Source organism: Camelus bactrianus, chromosome 10 (assembly GCF_048773025.1).
Source record: "Camelus bactrianus isolate YW-2024 breed Bactrian camel chromosome 10, ASM4877302v1, whole genome shotgun sequence".
NCBI classification, from domain to species: Eukaryota; Metazoa; Chordata; class Mammalia; order Artiodactyla; family Camelidae; genus Camelus; species Camelus bactrianus.
The window spans coordinates 56482056-56500844 of record NC_133548.1 but is presented as its reverse complement, the minus strand read 5'-3'; the positions used below and the strand labels follow the sequence as shown (position 1 = coordinate 56500844).

At 38.0% G+C, this 18789-nt stretch overlaps 1 protein-coding gene across 16 annotated transcripts in view; it reads left to right on the top strand.

Annotated features, from left to right (window-relative positions):
• DLG2 (discs large MAGUK scaffold protein 2) overlaps window positions 1-18789 on the top strand; it is a 1731178-nt gene that overhangs the window by 1277537 nt on the left and 434852 nt on the right. For all 16 annotated transcript variants that reach the window (XM_045509092.2, XM_045509086.2, XM_074372765.1 and 13 more), the window contains 2 exons: window positions 739-883; window positions 3102-3240. In XM_045509092.2, coding sequence (XP_045365048.1) covers window positions 739-883; window positions 3102-3240 — 284 coding nt within the window. The remainder of the gene's footprint in view (window positions 1-738; window positions 884-3101; window positions 3241-18789) is intronic.

Below are 18789 nucleotides of genomic sequence, written 5' to 3'. Positions count from 1 at the left end.
AATTTGGGAATAGGTATCAGAAGCTTTATAATATTCATATAATTTGGTCCTGAGTTCGCTCTTGTGAATCATCCTGTAGAAGTCATTAAGTGGTGCGCAAATGTAGAAAAAGAATTATTGCAACATCATTCATAATAGAATAAAATTAGAAGCAAACTAAATGTGTTTTAGTTAAGAGATTAGTTAAATCATTATGTTATGGCCATGCAGCACAATGCTTTGTATAAAAGAAGATTCATATTGCTGAAGTATATTCATAATATAGGCAAATCTATGTTAAAAAGCAGGTTCCAAACAATGCATAATACAGTCACAACTATTTAAAAGAAATATATTCGTATAGGGAGATTATGGATAATTTTTATTTTCTTCCTTTGTTTCTGTTTTCTTCAATGAATGTGTGTTACTTTTGTAATCGCAATCACCATAGCACAAGAAAGACACCTTGACCACTTTGTTCCTTTTTCCACAAAGAGTATTTTGATTTCCATGATAATATATTGCTTCCTAAAAAAGACAAGAGCAACCTTGTTTTTTAGCATTAACTACTGAACCTTATCTGATTTGGCTAATGTCATTAATCCATCTAGACTGTTCAAGTATGACATAGGTACTGGACTGTAATTACTGCAATTTAATCTTTACATAAGGTCCTAATTTTGTATATCTTCTTGCCTAAATATTTCTCTTTGCCTGCAGAGATCTGGCTCTAATAATGATTTCTTTTTCCCCTTTCAGGTAAACAACTACAGTTTAGAAGAAGTAACACATGAAGAGGCAGTAGCAATATTGAAGAACACGTCAGATGTAGTTTATCTAAAAGTTGGCAAACCCACCACCATTTATATGACTGATCCTTATGGTCCACCTGATATTACTCACTGTAAGTACCACTCTCAGTGTCATCTTCGAATAGCATGCCAGATTTGCAAAATTGGAATTCTACAAAACTTGGCAAAGTCCTCTGCTTGCACCTTTACTCTTGTTTAGCTTGTGGAAATACTTCAGGGGGATCCTGTGCTTTACTTCTTGATTGCCTTGGAGGCCTTACTAGGTTCACAGTTATAGAAAGGCTTACGGATGTGTGTTATGGACAGTGTCATTACAACAGCATAGGGGCAACATATTTTTAAAGGCTATTTCTGAAGCCCCTGAAGCATGGTAGCTCTCATGCCATAGTAGTCCCTCTTCCTAGTTCAGATCTATACAGTAGCAGAGTGGAAAAGAGGGACTGGCAAAATGAACTGAAGATGGCACTGTTCTTCTTCCTGGGGGAAAGGACCTTGCCCTCAAATGGTGAAACCATGATCCTTAATCACCATGATACCGTTGTTACCTTTACCTGAATGTGTTAGGTTGGCAGGGAAGCCAGAGAAAGTTGTCAGTAACTGTGGCAGGAGAGATGGGTTGGAAGTGCGGGTTTCTAGGGCAACAGTTAACTCTGAGATGCTGGGCTGGGTCCCCACAAAGTCACTGCTACAAAAGCCCCATGTTTTCTCCTTTTTTTAATTGGTCAGTAAGATGATTCTGTCTTTGGGGACTAGATTTAGAAGCAATTCATTTTTTGATGTGAGTTTAAGGGGCAGTTTCATCCACATCAATGTATTTGCTCAGTCTGAAATTTCAAGAAATCAGTTGCGAGATTAGGAACTCGCAGTGTCTTCAGGACCTGTCATTAATTAGTACTGTGGTCTTAAGCAAGTCATTTAACCTCTCTTAGACTTGGATGTTTCTCTTGAGAGAAATTTAAAGGTTGAATAATTTTGTTACCTGCTTATTACATTAGCTATTGCTTTTCTTAATGATGATTATAAAATGACTTACCCCCAAATACGTCTTTTTTTTTTTTTTTCCAAGCAGGCAGTAAGCTGAGATCAGCCTTACCTTAGGATATGAAAGAGTTCTTCAAACCAGATAAATGTAGGAAAATCAGTCTTGAGGCTCTGTGAGCCTCTTCTAGAAGGGCCTATAAGGTCAGTGTCAACGATAAAAAAAGGGAGAGAGCAAAATTGCTGTGCAATTCAAGACATATGTATTGAGTAGTTTCAATATGTGCAAGACACCTTGTAAGGTAATATATGGGATACAAATCATGGCCCTCACTGAAAGGAAGGCTAATTTAGATATATAAACAGCAGCAATATTTGGCAAAATGAGAGGGAGGTATATGCCATGAGAGAGGTAAAAATAAATGTCCTTTGGGTACTCAAAGAAAAGGGGTATCACCTGTCTTTGGAATATTAGAAAAATCTTTATGCAGAGGGTGGCAGTCAAATTTTGTCTTTAAGAATGGGTGAGATTTCAGTATCAGAGGTGAGGGAGGAGACAGGATTTGCAGGTAGCTGGTAAAGTGGAACAAAGGTACAGATTTGGGGAAGAACGGACTTTGTTTAAGGACCACAGGATGTGTGTAAGGTGGGGATATTGAAATGAGTCAACCTTGTAAGGATGGGGAAAGGGAGAATTTATAGTCAATACAATAGTGGCACTGGAGAGCACTTAAGCAAAAGAACAGTGTGATCAGACCTGGATTTCTCAATGTATAAAATGGATTTTGGAGAGAGTAGGGGCAGGAGACCCAATTAGGAAGATTTTTCAGTCACCCAAAAGGGAGACACATTAGGGTGGAGGAACAGAAAAGAAAGGCCAGAGTTCTTAGCCTTTCTGGGATGGGAAGACAGCATGTTTGGGGATTAAAGTCTTATACAAGAACTTGCTCCAAAGAGCCTTCTGCTTTTGATGATTTGATAATAATTATATGTAAAGAATGTGAGCTCTGCAATTAGAAAGCTAACATTTTTATTTCAATGGGAAAATTAATCATCATTCTGAAAATGAGTGCTAGGTCTCTCCTCCAATTTTTCTCTTCATGTAATTACACTAACTGGGCTTACAGATAAAACTGTTACTACATCTTTTCAACCCTAAAGGTCACCATGTGCTAGTACATATTAAATGCAAACAAACAGCAACTCCCCCTGTTGAAGGACAAGGAAATTCTTAGCATGTAACAAAACCTTTGTAGTTTTAACAGAACTGTAGCGTGACACATTGAATCACCCACTTAACAGATTTCTTTTCTTTTTTTTTTCACCCCTTAGCTTATTCTCCACCAATGGAAAATCATCTACTCTCTGGCAACAATGGCACTTTAGAATACAAAACCTCCCTGCCGCCCATCTCTCCAGGAAGGTACTCACCGATTCCAAAGCACATGCTTGTTGAAGACGATTACACCAGGTCAGATATACTTACTGCTTAATTGGGTTTGTGATCATTACTGGGAAGAAATTGGGTTTGCCCAACATGGCCACTGTTGATTCTGCACCATTCAAACCTGTTATAGTCTTACCTCAAGTGGAAATCTGCCCAGACTTGTAAACATGTGTCATTGTCCCTTGTTGGAAGCAAATCCACAGATTCTTTCTGGAGACATAACACACGCATATCCATCGCTTTTCAATTTATTAGGACTTTCGATACCTAACGCTATTTGAGCTTCACAGCAGTACTGTAACATCGGTATTATTACTCAGAGAAGGTGGAGTTGAGGTTCAAAAAGAAGGAAGTAGCTTACCCATATTACGTATCTGGTTAGTGAAAGAGTCAGAACTGAAAAACCCTGGGTTTTTTTTACTCTAAATTCCGTGTTCTTGCTTTCAATGGCCACCCCCAATTCAGTGGAACTGGGGAATCAGCCAACCCTCCCCCGAGTGCAATAACTACAAGTGGAAAGGAAAAGAGTGAAATTAACTCCAAATGGTTTGAATTTAATATATCTCATTAGTCCCAAGGGGGGAACAGGGCAGGATTTTAGGACAGAGCCCAGAACCACATTGCTAATCCCACAAAGTAAAACCAAATTTAGCCAACATGCCTCTGACAAAGTCAGGTCTGACAGTTCAGAGAAGAGCAACATAGTTTACTTCATGGTCACCGGTAAGGACTCAATAAATAATGGATGTTGAGCGAATGAATGAATGAATGAATAGGTGGATAAATCATAAGAGATGTACTTTTTTTTCTTTTTTACCTTTACATGTTTTTGCTCAAGTAATATATGTTCATTGCATTTGGTGAAGTAGTGCAAAGATGTTCAAGAAACAAAAATCTCCCCCAAACTCCCTCCAGCACAACCTGTCTTGAGGCTCCCAGTGTGGCATTCTGGCTTGAACCTTTCATACCTTCTCTGTATTCATACAAACATGTACAAATGCAATCTCAGATATAGATGGGGCTTGACACTGTTTTTACAAAATAAGTGTGTATTTTACACATTGCTCTGCAACTTGCTTTAGTCAGTGAGGACCACTTTTGCCCAGAATGACATTACATATAGATTCCATTACACGTCTTTTCTGAAAGTGTTTGCGTGTAAAGAGGATAGAGATGCAGTCTTTGGCTTTTGTGTGCTGCCTGTCTAATGAAGTCAGTTGTCAGCCTTTAAAAAAGTTGACTCTCTTTAAAAAAGAGACTTCCTGCTGCTTGACTTTCCTCACTGGTGCCCGTGTATGCTTTGGTCTTTTCATTCCTTTGCTATTTCTTTTTAAACGATTAAGCATTTTCCATTTATTTGGCAATTTCAGGTTTGCTGAAGTGGCTTGTTACATCTTTAGCCAAGGAATGGAATGTTTAGATGCTGCAAATGTGCATCTGTGGTTTAAATCAAATATAAACCTCTTCCTATGCTGAAATGCCTAATCTCTGTGCTCTTAATTAAAATGGTGGCTGCAGCAAAGATAATCCTCATGGTTCTCTAAAGATTGTATAAAATAAGCACCTTTATTCACCAGAGCAATAATGTATTTGCTTTCCTCCTATAGCTAATATTTGATAAGATTTTAATTTGAAAATGTCATTTTATTTTACTAGGCCCCACAGTGAATTAAAATTTTTTAAAGTCCTTTATGGTCCAAGCCCTTTGCTAAATGCTGTACTTAAGCTATCCACTTAATCCTCCCCAAAACACAGAAAGAAGAGCTTTCATACCCATTTTAGAGATGTAGAAATTGAAGCTCAGAGAGGTTAAGGAACTTGCTTGTGGTCACACAGCTTTTAAGTAGAGAAACTGGGTGCCTTACAAGCTTTAAAATTCCAGCTAGGAAGAAACATTTTAATTTTCTCCTTATTTTTAAAATGAAAACCAAGTCATATAAAACTGTTCTCGTCATAGAAATATGTGGCTAGAAAGGGATCCAAGAGTTTTGATGGTTTCTAAGGACAGCTGGATCCAGTCTGAGACCTACTTCTACCACTGGCTAACAGTGTGACCTTGGGCAAATCTTTTAACTTCTACAAGCTTCAGTTTCTTCATCTTTACAATGGGAATAGTAACCAGATCTTTCTCAGTAGGTTGTTGTAATGATTAAATGAAATAATACATACAAAGAACTTACAGCGGAGCCTCATATATAATTAATATTAAATGAGTATTATCTATTTATTATAAGTATACTCATTATAATTCTTAATCCACCTAAGATGGCTTTTGGAATATTTTAGATGGTGTCCAAGGAAAAGAGTCCATCTCTTCGTACAGTGACATGCCTCAGTCCCTTACTTCTTGCCTGTTCTCTGGCAGGACAATCTTAACATTGCATAAAGTCTTCTGAATGGCTAATGCCTGGGAAATGTGTGAAATCAATTATATCAGTTTACACACACACACACACACACACACACACACACACACACCTCCCACGCTCTCTCACCACCACTGGCTCTTCTCACAGGTGCTCTGTGCTGTAAGGCATCACCATAGGTCTCAGAGATATGTGTTCAGAGGTTAATTCACTGCCTCATTCATACCCATTGTATACGTCCTACTCAAAGGTGGGCCCTGCGCTAGGAATGCAAAATTAAATAAGAAACAGCATCTCTTAAGAACTGTCAAATTGGGACAAAAACATATGTGAAGCCAGTGGATTCTCCAGTACCTGTTCCCTGATTATGCAGATCCCCTCCATGCAGTTTTCTATAAAGCCTATCTTCATTTTATTTTAATCTTGAGCTTTTATATTTTGTATTCAAAATGCCAGTTCTTTTGTGGTACTCAATGGCAGTTACTTAATATATCCTTACCTAGAAAATTAAAAGTTGGCAACTTTATTTTATATCAGTCCTCATTTTGTAAATGTAAAATTTCTGTAAAGTCCCAAAGTGTGGGAACTACTAACAGAAACAAAATTAGATCAGTTCAATGAAGTGATTGCTCTAGCAGAATTCCCCAGCACTGGGCACTTAGTAAGTATTTATAAATGATTTTTTTTTAATTGAAGTGAATGCCACAGGAACAGCCTATTGCATCAAATAAAGTTTTAAAGAGGAGATAACTGTAGCATTTGAGCTTGAAAAAATGTGCATTCATCAGAGTCAAGAGATGAGGAAGGGCGTTCGTGACAGGAGATAGCACGTGCGTGCTCGAGGAGGAAGGTGAAATAGAGTAAAATGAATACATCTATTATAGTTTGACCACAAGGCTCATAAGGGAAAATAGTACCTACCTTTAAATTATCCTTATATTTCTAGCCTTTCTCTCATATGCAACCTAGTTGTAAGTCTAGTCTACTACATAGAGTAGTAAGAATAAAAGGATTACTACTATGTGCCATGAACACTGAGTGCTTTAATATATATTATTGGACCTATATTATTTATATGGTATTCTTGCTTTTACAGCTATCGAAAAATGAGTTTAAGTAATTTTCTTATGTCCCACAGCAAGCAAATAGCAGAATCAAAATTTAAATTCAGGTCAGTCTATCTTCAAAGTCCTTATCCCCACCCCACCCCCTACTCACCATCTCATGCAGTCTCTTTCCATGGAAAAATGTTGGGTAAAGAGGACTGGGCTTGTATCAGGAGACTGGTCCTACCACTTACCACCTAGATAATCCTAAACAAGCCATTTAATCTTCTGAGTCTTGATTTTTCTTATTTGTAAATTTGGGGTAAAGGGTCTTCTAATTCCTCTTGGAATTGTAAGGTTTTAATATGATGGTATGTGTGAAGGTTGTCATCTTTAGAGGGCTGTATAAGATTATTATCCTATTATAGTAGCTTATATTTGGGGCCTACTTTTTAATTTTTCTAAAATAGTAAATCAAGGGAATGAATCTTTAATGATGAGACTTGGGCTGATGGGGATACACTTCTGTGAAATGGGAACCTTCCAACAAACTATTAGATTATGTCAAATTGATAGTCTTTTGTTCTGTATCCTCATAATATCTTTGTCTGTTATAAGAAATATTTGCCTATTTTCCTGACTCATATTCACTTTTTCTGGGGAAATACAGTAAGAAATTTTGAAATAATTTTGATTAGAAGAATACCTAAATGACTTACCTGGAATTTTTTTAGAAAATCCCTTTCTTACTGTTTAAGGAAATGTGTACCTGAGTAAGCTGGGAGATTTTATTTTTCCATTAATTTAGAGAAAGGAAGCATAAACAAAAAGGCCTTGGATAAAATTCTCTTAGTAGAAAGCCTACTGACTCCCCTATAAATCAAAATTATTACCCTGTAAACACCCTGTCTTCAACTTTTGGGAAACAAAGCTATTACAGAGATGCTGAGATGTTTTTCGGCTCACTGAATTATAGACTATCAGAGCCGGAAGGGCCATAAATGACCATAGAGACTAATATTCCTCCATTTGGTGTATAAGAAACACAAGGCCTAGCGTGATTTGTTGTCTGCCCGTCAGTCCCGTAACTTGGAGTAGAAGAATCAGATATAGAACCCACGACCTCAAACACACAGTCCAGTGCTCTTTCTGTTTCTCTAAGCTGATTTTTTTTTTTTTGGATGGAGTTAGAAGGTAACAGTTACAAAAAGCTATAATCAACAATGCTCACCTGTGAGGAGTGCCCACTTTGTACATTACCTACAACTATGGATTCCCTCTCTACTCAGCCAAGTCTTCCCTGATCACCCAGAAGAGATGCAAACCACACACCCTCACCGTCTGGCTACATATTCTCAGGATACACAAACAAATCATCCAAACTAAAATGAATCCCCCAAAATTGAGGGTGCAAAGTAAAACTTCTCTTTAAAGATGTGGGGGCTTAATTTCCTGAGTTATGAATGTGATAAATGCCATTATGAAAGCCAGGGACCTAACCTATCGGCTGTGAGCCATCTATTTCCCAGTGATAGAAACCAAGTTCACCTGGCCCTGAACTTACTATACCCAGATGTCTTTCCAACTGCCTCCATATAATGTTCCCTCATGTAATTTGATCAAAAAGCAGAAGCTAAATAAAGCCTTCAAGGACCACTCCAAATAATGACTCTTGATAGTCACAGTATGACTCCCTTATTACTAACCAGATACAACCCATTCAACTAGTCTCCCTCCACTCCACTCTCGCCAAATACTAGAACAGTGGCTTACTGGAAATACTATCTAAAGTGTGTTCCAGTTCTTTTCTCATTCATTCATTCATTCATTCACTCATTCAGTGAATACTCAGGCTTCTACCATGTGTCAAGCACAGTTATTAGCAACAAAATTACAATCGTGAACAAACCAAACAAGGCTCCTTCCCTTATGGACTTCAGTTCTAGTGTGTTGAATAGGAGATATAGAGATAAGAGAGTTTCAGATAAATAAGTACCATAAAGAAAATAGTATGATAATGCCATAGACACTGTTGGGGAAGACGGCAATATTAAGTCGGATAACCAGGGAATGTCCCTCTGAGGAGATAGCATATGAGCTGAGACCTGAATAAAAAGTGGGGAAAAGTGATATAAAGATCAGAGAAAGAACCTTCCAGGAAGAGGAAATAACAAGCCAAAGTCCCTGAGGCATTAATAAGTTAGGTGTGTTCCAGAAATACAAGGAAGCCCAGCTTGGCTGGAAGGAGATGAGCTAATGGGAACATAGCAGCAAATTAGGTTGGAGAAGGAGTCAGGAGCCAGATGATGTAGGGCTTTGTAGGTAATACTAGAGAATGTAGGTTGAATTTTAAGTGCATTGAGAACCAGAGAGAAGTAACCAGGAGAATGAGATTATCTGACTCATGTTTTATAAAAGAAAAACCTCTGACTGGTGTGTGAAGAAGAGGAGGGACCACTCTGACAGCCAGGGCTGGAAGGACAGGTAGCGGTGGAGGAGAAGTGGGGAGGAGGGATCCGAGCTGCGTGGCAGGGCTAGATGCAGCAGCCGAGCGCCACGGGAGGAGCCGGCCTGCTTAAGTCAGGTGACTTTCCTGCGGCCTTTTCTATACTTGTTATCAGCTATGCCGTGATCTTTCAGGAACAGCATAAGTGTTTGTTAATTTTTTTTCCTTTGGTGTTTAACTTTGTGGATCAGAACTAATTAGAGGTTAAACAACTGTTTCTCAAATATTTCTACCCACATGCCCTTAGGCCTTGAAAAAGAAATTTGTTCTCCTCGGGATTTGGGGCAGAATGTGAAGCTTTCTGTGCAAGCATGAAACAGGCAAATCTTAGATTTTGTCATAAAAGCATGGGAAATATCTTTGTTTGCGTTCATGTGAAACTATTTTTATTACAAATTAAATTATTTTCATCCAAAATCTTAAAATAACAACAAGAAACCAGAAAGTAACATACCAGAAAGGTTTCTGGGGATACTAAGTCCCTGTCAAATACCACAAGCCCCAGGGTGCAGATGAATACCCACATTTGAGAAGCACTGAGCTAAGTTACAGAAACATGTCAGTTATTAAGTCTGTGTTGTTGAGACAGCCCCTTAATTATGTCTCAAGGCTTATGGTCTCCGTGATGGACCGTTTCTCAAAGGATCAGACAACAGTTTCCATCAGAGTGAAGTCTGGTCATGTTCTAGCGTCTTTTTTTTATTGAGGTATAGTCAGTTTACAGTGTTGTGTCAGTTTCTGGTGTACAGCGTAAGAGTTCAGTCACACATACACAGACATATAGTCCTTTTCATACTCTTGTTCCTTATAGGTTACTATAAGATATTGAATATGGTTCCTGCGATATACAGTAGAAGCTTGTTGTTTATCTATTTTATATATGTTAGGAAGTATCTGCAAATCTCGAACTCCCAATTTATCCCCTTCTCATCCCGTTTCCCACTGGTAACCATAAGTTTGTTTTCTGTATCTGTGAGTCTGTTTCTGTTTTCTAAGTAAGTTCATTTGTGTCCTTTTTTTTTTTTTTAGTTGCCACATATGAGTGATATCATATGGTATTTTTCTTTCTCTTTCTGGCTTACTTCACTTAGAATGATGATCTCCAGGTCTATCCATGTTACTGCAAATGGCATTATTTTATTCTTTTTTATGGCTGAGTAGTATTGCACTGTATAAATATACCACAGCTGCTTTATCCAGTCATCTGTTGATGGACATTTAGGTTGTTTCCATGTCTTTACCCTCTCTTCTTTTTAATTTGTATTTACTGACTTGAAACCATTTCTGGGTAAACTGAAAGTTCCTTCTTTTGACACAGGAAATAAATCTTTTTAAATGCCTTTAACCAAGTATAGGAGAAAAGAACTGGGAATGTCCTGGGCAGGCAACTATGCCTGCTTTCAAATCGGGGCCCGGCTCACACAGTGATGAGGCCGGTGTGCCCTGGAGCTGCCCTGCTCAGGGTCCTGCCTTGACTGCTTCCTAGCTGTGTGACATTGACCAGGTGACATAACTACCTTTTGCCTCAGTTTTCTCACGTGTAAAATGAGCAGAATAATATTTCCCACCTCACAGGCTTATTATTTCCAATAAACGAGTTAATGCATGTGAAGTTCTTGGGAAAAAGTAAGCACTTGATAAATGCTGTTATTAATACTACTTAAAACAAAGATTCAAGGTGAACTACTCCACCAAATCATTTTTTGGTGGAATGGAAATGTAGCCAGCGTTACGCAGATACTCAAACAAAATTGACATACACATTTTTCAACTAATTCATCTTGCAGAGCACCTTAAACATTATATTACAGGAAGTCTTATAGTATTAATGCTTTATTAATGATCTTTCTTTTTATTAATACAATGAGTATCAACTACCATCTACGCTGAAAATATAGTATTCAGTGGAGTTGAATATGATGAAAACTAGACTATCAGTCTGGCCTGTGTGGCTAAATACAGTTATCCTCTGTGTAATTTATTGATTTTGCCCCCACTTTATTTATAGTACCGCTCAACAACTAATCTCATGAGCTTTTCCCTCAAAGATATTCTGCAAAACATGGCATCGGACTCCTCATAGCCTCTGTAAAGTGCATGATAAAACTTAACCACATCAGAGATTCCCAGTGATGTCTCTAGATTACCTGTTTTGCTCTGTGCTGTATACTTGATTTCTGCTGCATGAAGCCGGGTACTGTTGTGTCTCTTTTAAAGCAAAGTATAGTTGGGTGGGGGGGCCGAGCAGGTGAATAGGGCAAAACAAGTGAGACAGATGGAGGATAAACTATTCAATGGAAGCCTCAAGGGAGTTTTCTCTTTATTGCTGGTGGCCCCACATAACCATTTAGATTTACTTACATAAACTTTGAGGCGTGATTGATAGAGCTCTCCTGTTAGAAACAGAGGGAGTGAGCATGCTAATGGGAAGCTGACAAATCTTAATTAAAGGAGGATATCCAAACATGTATTGGAAAACATGTTATGCTGCTGTTTGCTGTCAGGGAAGTGAATTTAATGATAGGAAGAATGAAACAGTAATGGGATTTTGAGACTGTCTTGTATAGATATTTGTCATTTTGCATGTACCTAATAAATTATCCAGGCATAAACACACAACACTAGGCCTTATAATTTTATGGAAGATGGTTATTGCACATCTATGGCTATTATCATTATAGATGTGAAATTCAAATAGATAGTTGTTTAATCAATGCTGCATTACATTTTAATAGAGTGAATTCATCCTTGGCTTCCAGGGCTGGTTGAGACAAAAAAGGATTAATGGTGGGTGATGGTGAATTTTGGAGGGACCACTGTAGAAGCAATCAACTATTCATTGACCCCAGGCCCTTTACATTGCAAGTTAACTGCTATCACCACCAAAATGTGCAGCTTATTTCTGGCCCTTACCTGTGTGACATTGAAACAGGGGGTATATTATAACTTAAAACAAGTAGGCTTAGCCTCTTCCTCTAGGAGTTTATTTTCACATCCATGTGTCAATAAAGTAATAGTAGACTGAAGACAGCTGATTCCTAATTGTCCACATATGAGTGTATCCTTGGAAAATTATTCTATTCCTTGCCCCTTTTATTGCTTTATAGACCTCTTTAATGGTTTCTTTCCAGTAAGTTCTATTTATTATTTTCCCTAAGCATAAAAGTAATGTGTATTTGTAGAAAAGTTACAAAATAACTAAAATATTTTTTTAAAAACTCACACTGCAGAGAGATAGTCATTATTTATATATATATTTCCACTAAATTTTTTCTCCATATATAGTAAGTAGCAAAACTGGAATTTGAACACAGTTCAGTCTGGCTCCAGAATCCATGTCCTTGACTTTGCTGGTAAAGGTCATGCAGCTGGTGTATAACAGGATCAGGACACAAACTAACTCCATAGTCTGCCTCTTTCTGCTGTACTGCATGGGTTGCATTATTAGTTTTAAGATTTCTAGAATTTTCTCTGTGCTTCAAATTAATCTCTCTCTGGTTTTCCTTTTATCCATAAAGGTAGAACTGAACTTTTATATCATTGCTTCCTCCAGCAATATTTACAGCCTGTTCAGGGAGGGCAATCAGGTTTTCTCAAAAAAGAAGGGAGGCCTTCTGGATGGTGCCCTACTGGGTGGGGTCAGTCCTGCTGTTCCGGCTATGACACCAGACCCCAGATGGTTGTCTTAATGAACGTCCTCAGTCCTCATGAAAGAACTTAGCAGTCCCTGTGAGTGTATGTGCCTCTGTGTGTCAACATTTAAATATCAACCCTCATTCTAGATTTTTTTAGGTAGACCAACCTTGAAGTAGAACAAGGTGAGTCCTTTATTACATAGGCTGTGTCCTAAATGGAAATGCTGTCAACTGATCCGTTAGAGCTTGATACTTTGTTTTATGTTTTTTTCCTTCTAATCTTTTTCTAAAGTCTCATTTACCACGTTGAGACAGGGGATGAGGCAGAATGAAATAAATGTGACAGCCAGAGATTTCAAAGCCAATTATGTGGGTCCTGGCTCTGAATTTATAACAGTACTGGTAAACCCTGATACTGTCCATTACAGCCCAGATGCTTTCCTGTTTCTCCTTTAGTTCCTCTAACACCATGCAAAAGGAGCAGAGTGATGTTATTATACCTACATAACAGATTGAGAGTCTGAGGCGGTAGAGATGCCATAATTTCCCCATTTTCCCCTACAACAAGTAGAGAGTAAGAGGCAAATCCAAAACCCGGAATCTAGAGCCAGGGTGGCATCTTGGTGAAGAGCTCAGATTTTGGAGTCAGAATAACTCTGGGTTCACCACTTACTAGCTGTTTGACCTTGGATGAGTTACATAACCTCTCTGTGCCTGTCTCCCCACTTTTCCCTCTTTCATGAGTTATTATTAGGATTAAATGAAGTAATCTATGTAAAACACTTGGGACAGAGCCTGGGACAAAATAAGCTGCATTCAGATTTGCCATAATTATCATTATCATTATTATTATTAGCTTTGACCTCTAGTCCAGGGCACCGTGGTGATTATAGGACAGGGTACAGTTATGATGATAGCAGTGCTGGTTGCGGATGGTGGAATGAGATTAGTGAGTAAAGAGGAAATATGCTTCCAGTAAGCCTCATAAAACATAGATTTATACTTGCCTTGAAAGGGTAGATTTTGAGACTTTATGTTCATTTAGTCATGTTTCCTTTTACATTTCCATTTCTTTAAAAAAGACAGAGAGCGATCCTGATTAAGAAGACTTTATTCAAAACCAAGCCTACACATTAAAGTTATATGAAAAGTCTAAGTGTTAAAGAAACTGATTTTTAATTCAAAAACTCTAAAATTAAAAATTCTATGGGGGAGGGTGTGGCTCAGTGGTAAGAGTACGTGCTTAGCATGTGTGAGGTCCTGGGTTCACTCCCCAGTACCTCCACTGAATTAGTAAATAAACAAACAAACAAACCCAATTACCTCCCCCCCAAATAAACAAAAGTAAATAAATAATTTTTTAATTCTAAAATATTAAGTAAACACAAATATATACTTTCCCAAATGCTCTGATTTATGACGCAGGCGTCATTAACACTTTTTATGTAAATGCAGTGATTCCTTTTGCATAGCTTCACGATTTGAGCACAGAAATCAGTTTTATACACAGCAGCACCTCTGGTGAGACTTCCCAGTTCCCAGGGGTAGCATTAATCCCATAGCTTCACCGTATAACATGAGATTGGACCAGGCGTGGTTGGATAAAGTTTCACACACAGTATATATCCAAATCCCTGTAATGCTGAGTGTAGTGCTAATAAGATTATGCTGAATTTAAAGTCATGAGAACTAAAGGAAGCTTTGTAGGAGTTGCAAGCGAGAGAGGGGCTCATGGTGTGGTTGTGGTCTCCCCAGCTAAAGCAAAGTAGGACCTTCCCGAGAACCACTGTGCTGTGCAGCTTAGAGAGAAGTACTTAGTTAAATCCTGCTTATAAAAATTAAATTTTATGTATCTCAGTGGTGAAATAATGAAGAGTAGTATTTCTTACCTTCCCTTGATAAAAAGAACTTACCAGTTATACTCTACAGATACTAGCATTTATCAGCTGAATATTATCAAGTCAAAAAATTTTGAGCAATTCTATAGTACTGAAAGAGATAATGCAATTTAAAATGTGACTGATTCCTTCATAACTTTCTCAGAAAGAACTGGTCTACTGTCTAAAACTGGTTCCAAACTCTCACAACCAAGCGGTCACCTGTGAAACCTTTGTAAACACAAGAGTCCGGAGTCCCACCCCAGATCTACCAAATCTGTGTGTCCAGGGATAGCACTGTGGTGTTAGTACTCAAAACAGAACAAAAACCCTCACAGGTCATTCTGATGCAGGCAGGTGTGGGAACCACTGGCTTAAATTCATTATGTCTTTGACTTCAGAAAAATCGTGTCATCGAAAATAAACGCAAAATGGAGCACAGTAGAAGAAAACATGGTCAGGCATTTCTCCCATCAGATAAGTTTTTATAAAAACATTAGGTGACCCTAAACTACTGACAATATTAGTGACCCCGTGCAAAGAAAGGGCATTGCTCCTGAGAAAGTTTCCAATCACAGAATTTGTTCAGTGGTGTTAAGATTTTATAATTAAAAGTGCTACCTATTTAAAGACACCTTTAAGGTGTGCATTTTACTCTATAAACACACACTCTTTTTAAAATATCACGTGACTTTATTTTCTTTAAATCAAATGACGTCTGATAGTACTTCTTACCTACTTCTCTAAACTCTCCCTGAACATCAATCTTTTAGGGGCTCAGAGTTTTGGCGAACAAAAACTTGGAAGAGAGTTTCTTCAGGAAAATTCTGCTTTCCCTCTTGTATCACAAATCTCCAGTGAAGCAAAATTGAATATGAGTTTATTGCTATGACAGAATATCTGCTTCAAGCTTGGGGACGAAAAAACATATTAAAGTTCCAAACCAAATTAATATTTCAATAAATTATTCTAACCCTCTCTTTTATTATTTACATTGCTTCAGGAAAAAACAGGTTATGTTAGTCAAATTCGGAACTGCCTACTCCCTAGTCACTACTTCCCTTTTCTATGAGATGCCTGTTTTTACAAAGGAATCTTAGGTACTTCTAGGTCCATTAAATACACAGCTACCACCTCACAGCAGACCAGGCAATGTCCTCATGGCTAAATGCATATTTGAGTGAAGAATAACTGTTGATCGTCTTACAGACCTGTCACACATGCCAAAGGCAGGAAAGTAGAGGCTGTGGGGAAGTGAATTGAGAATTTTTTCCAGAAATATATGTTACTTAACATTTCATTTACTTTTTTTTTAGTTGAAGTATAATCAGTTGCCAATTTCTAGTGTACAGCACAATGTCCCAGTCATACATATACATATATATATTCATTTTCATATTCTTTTTCATTAAAGGTTATTATAAGATATTAAATATAGTTCCCTGTGCTATGCAGAAGAAATTTGGGGTTTTTTAATCTGTTTTTATAGAGAAAGGTTAAGCCAGAAAGAGAAAGAAAAATACCATTATGATATCACCCATATGTAGAATCTAAAAAAAGAAAAAAAGAGGACACTAATTAACTCATCTCCGAAAAAGAAGCAGACCCACAGACATTGTGAATAATCTTATGGTTACTGGGGGAAACAGGGTAGGAAGGGATAAATTTGGGAGCTTGAACTGAGAGTTCTAATCCCACTTCCACACCCATATTAGGCTGCCACCAAACTGCCTTGGGTCTGTTGTGTGTAGCTGGATGCTCTTTGTAGGAACCCATTGATCTAGGTGCCTCAGCAAACACAAGAGATTGAACAGTGCACACAGCTACCACACACACTATGGGAAATTCTTACCTTGCTTTACATTTCTCTACTTAGTAGTTTTCGGTGCAATATTGCATAGTGAATGTTAGAGTCAAAACAAACTTGCATTCACATCTCGATTTGACCATTCCCTTGTTAGTATCACCTTATCCCCTCTGAACTTCAGTTTCCTTATCCAAAAACTATAGGTAACATCCACTGTGAAAGTTTGAAAGTTTGTTGCTGTGAAGATTGAAAGTGATGATCTGTATGACCAAATAGTGACAGACAAATCTGAGGATTCTCTGTTATTACTTGAATAAACTTACATTCAACCATTTTCCTTCCCTACCCCACCACTCCAGAAATCCAATTCCAGAGCTTAGGCAAGTCATGTAGATTCTGCAGAATGTTTCACATGAAGACAAAAGAGAAGATTGTAGGATGACTTTAAGCTCTACATTCTGTATTCCACCCTGCTGGCATTCAGGTATCCTGAACTACACAAGTTCTTGACACAAGCCTGTGAAGTCCACTAGCTCTTTGATGTTTTGACCCCTACTTTTCACTGTGTCTTTTTTTTTTTTTAATTATAACTCGTATGTACTTTTGCTGCCCGATACCCATCTTAGCTGTGATCAGAATGTATTGTTCTAAAATTTCTCCCATCCGCTGAATCTCTTCCAGAGTGATTAGATTTGGTAGATGGAAGGTTCAGCTCTACTGATAATCTTAAAAAGAAAGAGAAAAAATTTCCTCTATCTGGTTTCCTTATTGCTGTATCTTCATTTCAATAGTTCATTTAAAAATAGCTTTCACTTCCATTGGATATACTGGCCTAGTTGGGGTTTCCCCAAAAAAGCAGTCTTCTCTGCATCCTCCTGATGGGCCAGGAGTCCTCTTTGCAGATGGACTTCAAGGCCCATTATTTCATCCCTCTATGTGTTTTGCGCTCTTACTCAACCTGCTGGAAATACCTTGGCCGACAGTATACAAGGAGAGATTTCTTACTGAAAAGTCCTCAGAGCATGAGCAGGAGGGCCATACGTATGACTGTCCCAAAAATGTGTTTGGCAGGGAGGGAGAGGAGGTTTGGGAAACGGTGGGAATAGTCTGGTGACTGTTGGCTGAGTTTGGCCATTGTCAAGCATTCTGATAAGTCATTCGGATTTTTTTTTTCTATTAATTTTCACAGTAGTTGTCACGTGCTCTCTGTCACAATTGTACAAGACTAAAAATCGTAACTTGAAATCTGCACAGCTACTAGGTAGGAGAGTTGAGACTCAAACTCTCTGTGTTACCACCTAGAATATTAAATAACCGTAAAATTCCTCAAATATACAAAATCCACGTAATGTCCCCAAGATTTAGGAGAGTTCATTTTGTCTATTAAAATAGAAGCTCTGCTGTAGATGGGTTCCTGTGTTGTACCTTGCCATATTCTCAGACACATCTTCCACTTTTCCCCTTCATGCCCCCATGACCCAACAAACTTAACCAGATATCTGGCTTGACCAGCTTCCCTGCCTGCTCTTGCAACACTGTCAACCAAACGTATGCTTCTCATAGCCATCTCTGTCTTTATTTTCACATGTTCAAATAATGTCCATTTTTCATGTCCCAGCTCCAGTGGTGCCTCCTCATAAGATTCCCCCTAATTCTTTCAGCAGGATATCATTTCTTTTTATTTGAATTCTCAAGACAGTCTATCTTTCCTTCCCAACACACGTAGCCAATTTTAGCTTATTTTATTAAACACACACACATAGGCATACGTACATCCTCTCTCTAGGACATATTGATGCTTGAGGGAAGAATCTATGTGGGATCAGATTTTTATCTTCCACATCCCCTAGATTCATACATAAAAACAGAACATAAATACAGTTATTTACTGAGCTCTTACCATATGGCAGTGATTATTTAAGGTTTTTCATATTGCATCTCATTTAATCTCATAGCAGTCCTATAAGGAAGGTCTTAAGGTAAACCATTTTCTAGATAAGGCAGCCAAGATTCAACATAACTAACTTCCCCAGAGTCACACAGCTGAGTAAGTGGCAGAACAGAATTAAAAGGCAGGTTTTCTAGTCTGAAAACTCATGTCCTTTCCACCATGTTCATAACTCCCTGTATGTTTTCCAAGTGTATAAATATATATCAAATGAATGAGTAGATGCATTAGTGAAAAGACTACAGTTGCTGTAAATATGTTTTAATTGTCATCATTTCTGTAAAAGGATTCTAGTTAGCACATAATTTCCCTGAAGTAGACTAAACCTTAATTGGACTCTTCTTAATACCTAGATATATTTGCATACCTCAAGACATTTGAGATTCTG